At 35.4% G+C, this 13,284-nt stretch overlaps 2 protein-coding genes across 3 annotated transcripts in view; both read left to right on the top strand.

Annotated features, from left to right (window-relative positions):
- The first annotated feature begins 1,919 nt into the window (after positions 1-1,919).
- LOC110452819 overlaps positions 1,920-13,284 on the top strand; it is a 12,476-nt gene continuing 1,111 nt past the window's right edge. The window contains exons 1-4 of the mRNA XM_021501512.1: positions 1,920-2,011; positions 2,237-2,440; positions 2,632-3,001; positions 3,306-3,679. Coding sequence (XP_021357187.1) covers positions 2,264-2,440; positions 2,632-3,001; positions 3,306-3,679 — 921 coding nt within the window. The 5' untranslated portion in view covers positions 1,920-2,011; positions 2,237-2,263. The remainder of the gene's footprint in view (positions 2,012-2,236; positions 2,441-2,631; positions 3,002-3,305; positions 3,680-13,284) is intronic.
- Positions 10,904-13,284, top strand: part of LOC110452820 — an 18,065-nt gene continuing 15,684 nt past the window's right edge. Inside the window, exons 1-4 of one of the 2 annotated variants that reach the window (XM_021501513.1) lie at positions 10,904-10,952; positions 11,178-11,381; positions 11,573-11,942; positions 12,246-13,255. In XM_021501513.1, the coding sequence (XP_021357188.1) occupies positions 11,205-11,381; positions 11,573-11,942; positions 12,246-12,958 (1,260 nt within the window). In that variant the 5' untranslated portion in view covers positions 10,904-10,952; positions 11,178-11,204 and the 3' untranslated portion in view covers positions 12,959-13,255. Of the gene's footprint in view, positions 10,953-11,177; positions 11,382-11,572; positions 11,943-12,245; positions 13,256-13,284 lie in introns of those variants that run through there. The other variant, XM_021501515.1, reaches the window with a different exon arrangement.

Below are 13,284 nucleotides of genomic sequence, written 5' to 3'. Positions count from 1 at the left end.
TGAAATAATCTAAAGACAAAGAATAGACATATTCATTGTCTATATTGTGTTTCCCTCCGTCCACATACGACCATAGACTGCTTTCATAACATTAGAGTAGACAGCGTGGGTTATCATTATAACTCGCTGTTACTACTTCTGTACGGGAGACTCCGGAATGTTTATCCCTTAAACTTACGTCTGTGAATCACTGTAACGCGGGATTTATATAGCCGCGGTCTCACACGTGTCGACTCTGATAGATTATATATATGATATGTTTACTGACACAGAAAACCTTTTACACACCTTCCTACTCTGATATCTTCACAGTTCACTCATTAGTTCCGTTTTCCGTTTACGATTTAGGACCTGATGCTATGGTGTTTTTTTTTCTTAGATTAGCAATTTTAGTTTTCAGTTTTTAGAAAATATTGTGGTGTTTTTTTAAAGTAAAATATATTTTATACGTGAACTTTCTGTCGCGTTCTGATCTTTGGGTAGATTTCTTCAGCTTAACTGCTAACCTAACTAATTGATTGTTAGAACGTATAGCCTTTATTCATGTAATTACAAATTGACAAATCTTATCAGAATTACTAAAACTAGAAAGTAAGTAAATCTACAACCAAATAGAATTTACAGAAAAGAAGTACCACCACGTTTGGTTTTTTCCGGGAACTTTAGTTTGCTCCCACATTATACGACACCCTGTGCACTACCATCCGGACCAACAATATTGATTAATATGAGTTGATAACACTTGTTTCGCAATTGTCGTAAAATAAATCAATTGAATTAAGATTTTGCAAAGGAGGAAAACAAACACAACCCTTTTGTATAAACATCATGAAAGGAACCACATGTAATGCTTAAACTCCATTATATGTTTTCTGTTCATTTTTAGGGGTACGGTGTGTCTTCCTTTAGTCTCGTTAGTTTTTTTGTTCTTTTGATAAACAATGGATATCAACACAACAGTAGACGTGGAAACAACCGATGTTAAAACAAAAGTTGATGCAGAGACAACAAATGACATAAAAAAAATAATAGATGGAGAAAAACAACTGATGAAATTACAAAATTACATGGAGAAACAACAGTTTACGTAGAAAACACCGTGGTACAAATGCTTACAAAGACAACAGTTAGGAAGAAACATCGGGGTACAAGTATTAGTATAAAAGTAACATTTGATATAGAAGCAAGTGGGGTCGAAATGTTTGTATAAACAACTACAGTTTATGAAAGTGTGCGATTGATGAATAATCTGTACCAGATTTACGAAATAAGAATGCACCAATTTGAATATTTGATGCAGACATTTTTATACAATCGGGAGTTGATGAATTGCTATTACAACTTTTCTTGAATAAATATGTATGTATAATGGATAGTGATACTACCTTACATCAACAGGATACATTCTAATTATTTAAAAAAGTTGAAATGCATTGATTGTATTTATCAGTAGTATAACACATTTGCATCGAAAATAATACAGACAGAAATACACTTATATAACGATGCATTAATATAGAAATAAACTTTACTTTCCAAATATCGCAAAGCTTATTTATTTAGTAGTAATTACAGTAACTAAGGTCTTACTAATTGTCTCACATGCGTATATTTGCTCTAAAGTGAAATATTTGACATGTTCGGTCTTGAAGTAAATCATTTTAACCCCTAATACGTCCATTGATAAGTACATGTGTGGGGGTACGACGTCACCTCGGTATTAACGTAGATTAGATCGAACACCATTGACTGGCAAGGACGTCATTCCTAAATATCCCTGTATCAGTAACTTAAATAAATGTTATCGTCCCTGTACAAACATTGTACCGTAATGACCTTATATGTTTGTGTACTACACTTCCGATAATTTACTATAAATATCAGGAGCACATGGCTCTCTGTATACCAACAAACTCAACAGAAAGGCGACAGTACAAGAAACACACAGAAAGCAACACTGAAGTTCTGTAGGACACTGAGATTTAATATCAACTGCTACTTTCCGAAAAAGGTATGTTAACATGTATTGCCATATCAAGCTGATATGCGTCTTCTTTCGCCTTTTAATTTCATATTTCTTTATGACCGTCGCATTTTATTGATAATTGTAAATGTTAATGAAGAGAAATGCTTAAATATATTAAATAGAGAAACATTACTTTTAACAGTCTCTTTGAATATAAAACCTTTTGCAATATGAACTTTGCTAATAATTATCCTGTATTTCATATTTCAGATACAAATATTATATTAACAAATAAGCATGAATTTTGTCATCATGGCGACACTGTCGATACTCCTGACGCTGAGTGTGTGGATATCTGGGGTCAGAGGTCATGGTCGACTGCTGGAGCCCCCGGGTAGGGCCAGTATGTGGAGGTTTGGCTACAACTCTCCCCCAAACTACGACGACAATCAGCTCTTCTGTGGAGGATTTAATGTGAGTTCATATTTAAGTTGATCATTTAAGTACAGTTCGATTTCCTTAATGCATATACCAGAAATAACGAATGCAACAAAATTGATAATATGAAAAGATGAAGAGCGTGAAAACATCAACACAATTTACAACCAAAGGATAAAAAATCCAATAGAAAAGAAAATGCTATATTTGATATATTCGTTTTACAGCGTCAATGGAAAATCAATGGCGGGAAATGTGGTGTTTGTGGCGATCCATGGGATGGACGACGTGAACACGAGGCTGGCGGGAAGTATGCCACCGGAACTATTGTCCGCCATTACAGCGAGGGACAGACAATCACAGTCAATGTCCAGATAACGGCGTCACACAAGGGTTACTTCGAGTTCCGCCTGTGTCCTCACAACAACCCCAGTACCCGTGTGTCCCAGGCGTGTCTGGACCAGCATGTCCTACAGCAGACAGACGGCAGTACTCGAGTGTATGAGGCTGGTCATCCCACCACTAATACAGTCCATCTCAAACTTCCGACCGGTGTCACGTGCTCTCAGTGTCTTCTTCAGTGGAAATACAACGCAGGTAAGCCAATAATGTAATCAGAATCGATTTTATATATTTCTTATACTTGGCATTTGTTTCGATCGAAAGTATTGTTTTTGTTTCAATTTAACGACCAGACTTTTGTATCTATGTATCGCACGTTTTTCTTCATGAAGAAGTGCATGTTTTGTTAATTAAGATTAATGTGAATGAATAAAGATGAAATAAAGATATTAAAATGATTTGTATATCAAAATATATCTATTATTTTCATAGACCTAAAAGTATGTTTGTCTGTAAAAAAACCCTATACTATTTTCATTGGCAAGATATTTCTTTACAGGGAACTCGTACGGCTGTGACGGAACAAATTGCTGTATCGGATGTGGAGAACAAGAACAGTTTTACGGCTGTTCTGACGTCAGTATAGGTTCTGTTGATGCTCCGTCATATTCATCCGAACAGATTTCCTCGTCTGTCAATCATCCGGTCAACATTTCACCTCAGGGACAAACTCAGACTGCAGGAATTCATTTCCAGCCTCTGTCCTCTGTCCAGCATCAAGGACAATTCATACAGACTCCACAGTCCTCTGGCTATATACCACAGAACATTAATCCTGTCAGTGTAGGGTCTGTCGGGGCATCCGGACAACTTCACTCGTCTGTCTATCAGTCAGCCCAGGTCAAACCACAAGAATCGGCTCATACGTCAGGTTCGATTCTCTCGTCTGTCTTTCACCCAATCAACGTCATACCTCAGGGACAAACCCAAACTTCAGGGATTCACTTCCTACTCCCGTCCTCCGCACAGCATCAAGGACAATCCATACAGAACCATAAACCAGCGGGTTATGTACCTCAGAACGCCTTTCCTTTCATTTCCGGTCATTTGTTTTCCGGTGTAACCGGAAGTCAGCCATGTAAAGCTACTCCTCGATACCGAGCCGTCTACCAGTACGCTGACAAGTACTGTGCGGTACAGTGTAGTAGAGGCAACTGTCCGGGTCTACAGTACTGTACATCGGCGTGCCGGAGGTCGACAGGTGGCAAGTAGCGTATTTAAAACTTTTACAAAAAGCACTGTGTGTTTACAATACGCTCAATTTTCTATTCACATGTCATCATTCTTTATCGATGAATTGTTAATATTATTATTTATCATCTTTTTACATTTATATTGTTCTCGTGCATAATACATTGTCAGTGCCAAAGACATACAACATATAATAGCACATTGTTTGGTGTTAGTGAATGATGCCACACATCGACGTTTTATAACTTTCTAAGATGCTTTTGTCATGATGTTATCATTTAGTGTATAATATAGCATTATGAATATATATATTTTGTATAGGAGATGCGATTGTGTTGAACTTTACACATTTTTGATAATAAAACTTTGAAAAAGGAAATATAGAGCTTTTTGTATTTATCATCAAAATAGATATATACCGTTTTAGGTAAAATAGAACACACAAGACCGTCAATATACCAGGACAATATCTATAAAACTGTTATTTCTATAAGTGTCAAATCAAAAAATTACATATCTTGACACTCTAAACTATCTCAACACCAAAGACTGATGTGGCGCACTGAACCAATACACAAACACCTGGACAATATGTATACAGTTATAAGACATTATTCCGTCCATACACATGGGGCAATGTGTCAATAGCAAAATCAGTGCAAAATCACAACCAGAGTCGGTCAGAGGAGTCATCAAGTGACAAAAACAGGAACAAAGAATGTCAAAACCGAAAATTCAATATTTCATGTAATTTATATTTTATACGCAGAAACAAACTTAAATCAAATTGTTATTCAATATCAACCCCTTATGTTTTGCCAACCAGTCTGTTGTGTCTCAATTAAACGTACTTGAACCATTGTCCATCCGAAACTTCTATACTAATTAAACGTTACAAAAGCAACAAAAAAACCTATTAAGGTTTCAAATAAACAAAACGACTGGATAACGGTAAAGTCTACAAGATGGTCTTTCGTGGCAGCATTAAATTGTTTGACATGATGTGGCAACATTTCGAGACATGCAATTGGTGTCGATGTTTAACTTGATACCATGTTATCTAACGATATGCAACAAATAGAAGTAACAGATGGATATAAAACAAATGTGCAAACATTTAACGTTGGTGTAACTCAAGGCGGTGAACCCGAACCTTATTATTCATTAATTGATTACCTATTGGGTTAATTACGCTCCCGTGTGAAACGTTTTGCCGAGGACATCGCTCTTTGTTGTAGGCATACAACAGATAGATTAATGAGGTTCTAGATATAATGTCGTTGTGTCGTATCTATATAGTGGATATAAATGATAAGAATCATGAGTAGAACATGGTCAGAACATTTTTTGATTACATGTTTATGAAAACAGTTCCACCAATGATACAAAGTTTAAACACAAACTAGTGTTGTGTGATATAATCTCACGCAGAACAAATGTGATCTTCTTATTAAAATATCTTAGAAGTATATCTACGGATATGTAAATGTACTTACTGAAGAAAGACATGATATTTGAATGAATTTTCCTTTTATAAAATGCTACAGCAAGACTGTTTTAACTAGTACGAGGACATTTTATGCCTATTTTAACAATGATCAACAATCATCACCTTACATATATTTTCATAATTCTTCTCTGTAGAACAAACCACTTGTATTAATATCATATCTTTGCGGAACAGGCCACCAGTTTTAAATATTTCTATCATTAAGTCTATAACGAAACTAACAACGATTTTGAAATAGCATTATGTGAAAACTACAGCCTTAATTTTTCAAGATGATGTATAAACGAACGTGAAATGATTTAAAACATCTCAATCAGACACTTCTAAACAATTTATTCAAGTGAAACTTACAAGTACTGCAATCATATAACTGTACTGATACTTTAAAGTATGATGATAGCTGAAGAAAATGGACATATTTCATATTTTCACCAGGGAAAATGTGAGTCAGCTGAATTCAAATCTATATAAGGACCATCTTAAAGATAACCCAATTTTGTGATTATGAAAATGTAATGTAAACTGTATGGAATTTCTTCCATTGCTCTAGATATGCGAAATAAATTCCGACCTGTTCTAGATTACATTGTAATATCTTGAAGATTTTAACCAGCATCGTACTGCAAAGTGACTTTACTATTCGTTCTTAGAATTCTATTATAAGTGGTTACCATGCCACTTCGTGTAGGGAACAGAGACTGTAATGTGCCTCTAACTACACAGCAGAGGCTGTTAAAAGATCCAATATGTGATTGATTTCCATGTATAAACACCCAAGGCAACAGGTTGGAGTTTTATTTTATTTACTTTAAGTTCCAATTTAATTATTTTATAAATATAAATGTCTGTCATATATGTCTACCTATTTTGAAAGACTTTCATGGGCAATACAGGTGCCTTATCCATTTATACATTAATCTGTTGTAATAAAATTGATTTGAAAACAAAAGCAAGTGCAAGACGCACGAATCCCATACGAAACATTCATGTAAGAGACATGATCAGGATTTGGGACAAGGGTTATTACCAAAGTTCTCCACAAAGCGATTAAAAGATTATCTGGAACAATAAACATTATGAAGTGTAAATCAATTTGGCACAAAAATATAATCAAGTATAAACTTCTGGATCAGAGCTGCGTGTCTAAAACAGTTGATTTGCACAAATGTTTTATTACCAAGCATACTTATGTAATTCAATTTAAACAACAACCTAGTTAAAACATATATCATATCTTGTTGTATAAATATATTTAGTTACTACATCCCATCGCATGTATCGATCGTCCTCTAGTTATAATTTAGTTTTCCACGGACGGTACATTGACCTAGTTATTTTTCCATTTAGAAACGATGCTAAAGTAGTAAGCAGCTCCTAGTTATGAGGAAATGGAAAATCTTATCAATTTTCATATTTTCAGCTGTACAGGTAGTTACACTGCCGCAAATTGATTTAGCGACGTAGAGTAGAATAAGTTAAACGGATAAAAAAAATCCTCAAAGAGGGGCGTTACCTCGTTGCTAAAGTGTATTATGGTACAAATGAAATACCATACCGGGGTAGTTTGTATAAAGTACCTGTTGTATAGCAGAAAGTTGTAAATATGTAACGTTATAAAGGTTTTTATAGACTATTTTCAACTTACACTTTATTCATTAATTGACATAATTTTCACCTTTAGTACCATTGATGCGTCCTAGGTGGACAAAATAGTTAAATTGCGCAGTAAAATTGTTCACATTCTGTATCGACATGCTTAATTTGTAAACAGATGTTTTCTTAGTTCCTAGGCCTAGTGATAAGTTATATGACTGCAGCGTAGATTGAAAATTCTTCTGTAGCAATATATGGCTGCGGCGAAGGTTGAAATGTTAAACTTTGCAAACTTATCAAACATTCAAGGAGTAATGTCGATCCTGTATTTCTATATAAATTATATATGTTATATACAAGAAAGATATCATATATTTTAGGTATGATATAAATGATATCAAGTATATAAGATATTTTATATGGATTGAAATCTATTGACTTTTAAATCGGGGAGCTTATTTCTCTCTCGAAGAATATATTCGGAGCACGTTTTTCAGGATTTGTCAGAATTTGTCAGTGATGCGCTACTGGATGATATGTAGGCCTATTTGGTCTATTTCGCCTTGTCTCTGTTATGGCGTAGGAAAGGCTGTCATTATACACAACCCAAAGGTGATCTCAGACTGTTTAATATTGCGATTTGTCTACGGGTTGTAGACAGCAAGTGAGACCCTCGACAGGTTCTTGTCGGAGAGACTTCGTTTGTCAACATCATGTTAAAACCTTGTTCCGATATAAGGTAGCTGATACAACAAGTTTTCATTCATTTAAGATATCTGATATAGCATATGATGCAATGTATATAACATATATTAGATATGTCATACATTACAGTAATTGTATATAGATATCATATTTGGTAGAATGGTGGTGAATGATACGCTACATGATGATATGCAGGCATTTTTGTCTATTTCGCCTTTGTCTTTGTTATGGCATATCAGAGGCTGTCATTATACACAACCTAAAGGTGAACTCAGGCTGTTTAATACTGCGTTTTGTCTACGGGTTGTAGACAGCAAGTGATACCCTCGACAAGTTCTTGTCGGAGATACTTCGTTTTCAACATCATGTTAAATCCTTGTTCCGATATAAGGTAGCTGATATGATAACGAGTTTTCATCCATTGATTTGATATAATATGATACATTTTATATAATATATATTAGATATGTCATATATTTCAGTAATTTTATATAGATATCATGTTTTCAATAACATACATGCATGTTTAACTTTTGAAAGTTTGGTTATGAACAGCTAATGTTTAACGAGGTATATTAGCTCTGTAAACATATTTCATTTCCTGATCAAATATATTTATTGATGGTGCCGGAGGACTGTTCCATTAATTTTATTACTCGTGGGAAGAAAGTTCTACCTTAATTCAATGTTTGTATGTTGTAGTTACGTGTTTTGGAATATCCCCTGATACCATTTAATTCGGCAAATAGAAGAATAGCAATAAATTAATTTAAAATTAAAGGGTATTATAAAATAATCTAAAGACAAAGCGTCGACATATTTAAAATTGTTTATTTTTTGTTTCCCTCCGTTCTCAGACGACCATTGACTGTTATGATAACATTAGAGTAGACAGCATAGGTTACCATTGTTACTTGTCTGTTACTACTTCTGTTTGGGAGACTCCGTAATGTTTATCCCTTAAACTTACGTCTGTGAATCACTGTAACGCGGAATTTACATAGCCGCGGTCTCACACGTGTCGATTCTGATAGACTATATATATGATATGTTTACTGACACAGACAACCTTTTACACACCTTCCTACTCTGATATCTTCACAGTTCACACATTAATTCCGTTTTCCGTTAAAGATTTAGAACATGATTCTATGGTATATGTTTTGTTCTTAGATTAGGAATTTTAGATTTCAATTTTTAGAAAAAAAGTGGGTTTTTTTAAAGTAAATTATATTTGATACGTGAACTTTCTGTCGCTTTCTGATCTTTGAGTAGATTTCTTCAGCTAAAACGCTAACCTGACAAATTGATTGATAGCACGTACTTAATTGTACAGCGTATATTGATGTAATTATAAATTGACAAATCTTTACTATAACTAGAAGGTAATTGAATCTGCAACCAAATACAATTTACAGAATTAATAATAACGTGCATTCTGTAACACGTTGGTGTTGCAAAGGAGTCTGACCACGTGGTTTTTTTCCAGGAACTTTAGTTTCCTCCCACATTATAGGAAACCCTGTGCGCTACCATCCGGGCCAACAATATTGATTAATATGAGTTGATCAAACTTGTTTCGCAATTGTTGTAAAATAAATAAATTGAATTAAGATTTTGCAAAGGAGGAAAACAAACACAACTGTATGGTATAAACATCATGATAGGGAACACATGTAATACATAAACTCCATTCTATGTTACTCGTTTCGTGTTTTTTTTAAGTGGTACGTTGTGTCTTCCTTTAGTCTCGTTAGTCCTTTGTTCTTTTGATAAACAATTGATATCAACACAACAGAATACGTGGAAACAACAAGTGATGTAAAAACAATAGTTGATGTAGAGACAACAGATGATATAAAAAGGGCAACTGATGTGGAAAAACGACCGATGTAATTACAACAGTACATGGATGTAAGAAAACATCGGGGTAAAAATGCTTAAATGTAGTACATAGTTGATTTAAAAAATAAAAACAACGTGAAAATGTTTTATAAAACCACTTTTTGATGTAGAAGCAATTGGGGTAAATTAATAGTTGATGTGGAGACATCAAGTGATATAAAAAGAACGATTGATGTAGAAATACAACTGATGTAATTACAACAGTCCCTGGAGAAACAACATTTGATGTAGGAAACATCGGGTACAAATGCTTACAAAAACAATAGTTGGGTAGAAAACATCGGGATACAAATGCTTACAAACAGAACAGTTGGTTAGAAAACCTCGGGGTACAAATACTAGTATAAAAGTAACATTTGATATAGAAGCAAGTGCGGTCGAAATGTTTATATAAATACTACAGTTTATGAAGGTGTGCGATTGATGACTAATCTGTACCAGATATACGGAATAAGGAGGCACCAATTTGAATATTTGATACAGACATTTTTATACAATCGGGATTTGATGTGTTGCTATTAAAGCTTTTCCTGGAATAAATATGTATTTATAATGGATAGTGATACTACCTTACATCAACAGGATACATTCTAATTATTTGAAAGTTGAAATGCATTGATTGCATTTAGTAGTAGTATGACTCATTTGCAGCGAAATTAATACAGAAAGAAATACACATATATAACGATGCATTAATATAGAACAAAACTTTACTTTCCAAATAACGCAAAGATTATTTATTTCGTATCTGTTTTATAATGAAAAACAAAAAACGCACTTACAGTTACTAAGGTCATAATGATTGTCAAAAGACGTAAGACCCACATGCGTATATTTGCTCTAAAGTGAAATAATTGACACGTTCGGTCTTGAAGTAAATCTTTTGGGTCATTTAACTCCTCTCAAGTCCATTGGTAAGTCCATGTGTGGGGGTACGACGTCACCTCGATATTAACGTGGATTAGATCGAACACCATTGACTGGCAAGGGCGTCATTCCTAAATATCCCTGTATCAGTATCTTATAGAAATGTTATCGTCCCTGTACAAACATTGTACCGTAATGACCTCAATTGTTTGTGTACTACACTTCCGATAGTTTACTATAAATACCAGGAGCACATGGCTCTCTGTATACCAACAAACTCAACAGAAAGGCGACAGTACAAGAAGCTCTGAGACAGCAACACTGAAGTTCTGTTAGAAACTGACATTTGATATCAACTGCTACTTGCCGAAAAAGGTATGTTAACATGTATTGCCTTATCAAGCTGATATGCGTCTTCTTTCGCCTTTTAATTTCATATTTCTTTATGACCGTCGCATTTTATTGATAATTGTAAATGTTAATGAAGAGAAATGCTTAAATATATTAAATAGAGAAACATTACTTTTAACAGTCTCTTTGAATATAAAACCTTTTGCAATATGAACTTTGCTAATAATTATCCTGTATTTCATATTTCAGATACAAATATTATATTAACAAATAAGCATGAATTTTGTCATCATGGCGACACTGTCGATACTCCTGACGCTGAGTGTGTGGATATCTGGGGTCAGAGGTCATGGTCGACTGCTGGAGCCCCCGGGTAGGGCCAGTATGTGGAGGTTTGGCTACAACTCTCCCCCAAACTACGACGACAATCAGCTCTTCTGTGGAGGATTTAATGTGAGTTCATATTTAAGTTGATCATTTAAGTACAGTTCGATTTCCTTAATGCATATACCAGAAATAACGAATGCAACAAAATTGATAATATGAAAAGATGAAGAGCGTGAAAACATCAACACAATTTACAACCAAAGGATAAAAAATCCAATAGAAAAGAAAATGCTATATTTGATATATTCGTTTTACAGCGTCAATGGAAAATCAATGGCGGGAAATGTGGTGTTTGTGGCGATCCATGGGATGGACGACGTGAACACGAGGCTGGCGGGAAGTATGCCACCGGAACTATTGTCCGCCATTACAGCGAGGGACAGACAATCACAGTCAATGTCCAGATAACGGCGTCACACAAGGGTTACTTCGAGTTCCGCCTGTGTCCTCACAACAACCCCAGTACCCGTGTGTCCCAGGCGTGTCTGGACCAGCATGTCCTACAGCAGACAGACGGCAGTACTCGAGTGTATGAGGCTGGTCATCCCACCACTAATACAGTCCATCTCAAACTTCCGACCGGTGTCACGTGCTCTCAGTGTCTTCTTCAGTGGAAATACAACGCAGGTAAGCCAATAATGTAATCAGAATTGATTGTATATATTTCTTATACTTGGCATTTGTTTCGATCGAAAGTATTGTTTTTGTTTCAATTTAACGACCAGACTTTTGTATCTATGTATCGCACGTTTTTCTTCATGAAGAAGTGCATGTTTTGTTAATTAAGATTAATGTGAATGAATAAAGATGAAATAAAGATATTAAAATGATTTGTATATCAAAATATATCTTTTATCTTCATAGACCTAAAAGTATGTTTGTCTGTAAAAAATCCTATACTATTTTCATTGGCAAGATATTTCTTTACAGGGAACTCGTACGGCTGTGACGGAACAAATTGCTGTATCGGATGTGGAGAACAAGAACAGTTTTACGGCTATTCTGACGTCAGTATAGGTTCTGTTGGTGCTCCGTCATATTTATCCGAACAGATTTCCTCGTCTGTCAATCATCCGGTCAACATTTCACCTCAGGGACAAACTCAGACTGCAGGAATTCATTTCCAGCCTCTGTCCTCTGTCCAGCATCAAGGACAATTCATACAGACTCCACAGTCCTCTGGCTATATACCACAGAACATTAATCCTGTCAGTGTAGGGTCTGTCGGGGCATCCGGACAACTTCACTCGTCTGTCTATCAGTCAGCCCAGGTCAAACCACAAGAATCGACTCATACGTCAGGTCCGATTCTCTCGTCTGTCTTTCACCCAATCAACGTCATACCTCAGGGACAAACCCAAACTTCAGGGATTCACTTCCTACTCCCGTCCTCCGCACAGCATCAAGGACAATCCATACAGAACCATAAACCAGCTGGTTATGTACCTCAGAACGCCTTTCCTTTCATTTTCGGTCATTTGTTTTCCGGTGTAACCGGAAGTCAGCCATGTAAAGCTACTCCTCGATACCGAGCCGTCTACCAGTACGCTGACAAGTACTGTGCGGTACAGTGTAGTAGAGGCAACTGTCCGGGTCTACAGTACTGTACATCGGCGTGCCGGAGGTCGACAGGTGGCAAGTAGCGTATTTAAAACTTTTACAAAAAGCACTGTGTGTTTACAATACGCTCAATTTTCTATTCACATGTCATCATTCTTTATCGATGAATTGTTAATATTATTATTTATCATCTTTTTACATTTATATTGTTCTCGTGCATAATACATTGTCAGTGCCAAAGACATACAACATATAATAGCACATTGTTTGGTGTTAGTGAATGATGCCACACATCGACGTTTTATAACTTTCTAAGATGCTTTTGTCATGATGTTATCATTTAGTGTATAATATAGCATTATGAATATATATATTTTGTATAGGAGATGCGATTGTGTTGAACTTTACA

Source organism: Mizuhopecten yessoensis, unplaced genomic scaffold, assembly GCF_002113885.1.
Source record: "Mizuhopecten yessoensis strain PY_sf001 unplaced genomic scaffold, ASM211388v2 scaffold6893, whole genome shotgun sequence".
NCBI classification, from domain to species: domain Eukaryota; kingdom Metazoa; phylum Mollusca; class Bivalvia; order Pectinida; family Pectinidae; genus Mizuhopecten; species Mizuhopecten yessoensis.
The sequence above is the reverse complement of the archived record's forward strand: the minus strand, read 5'-3'. Positions and strand labels throughout refer to the sequence as shown.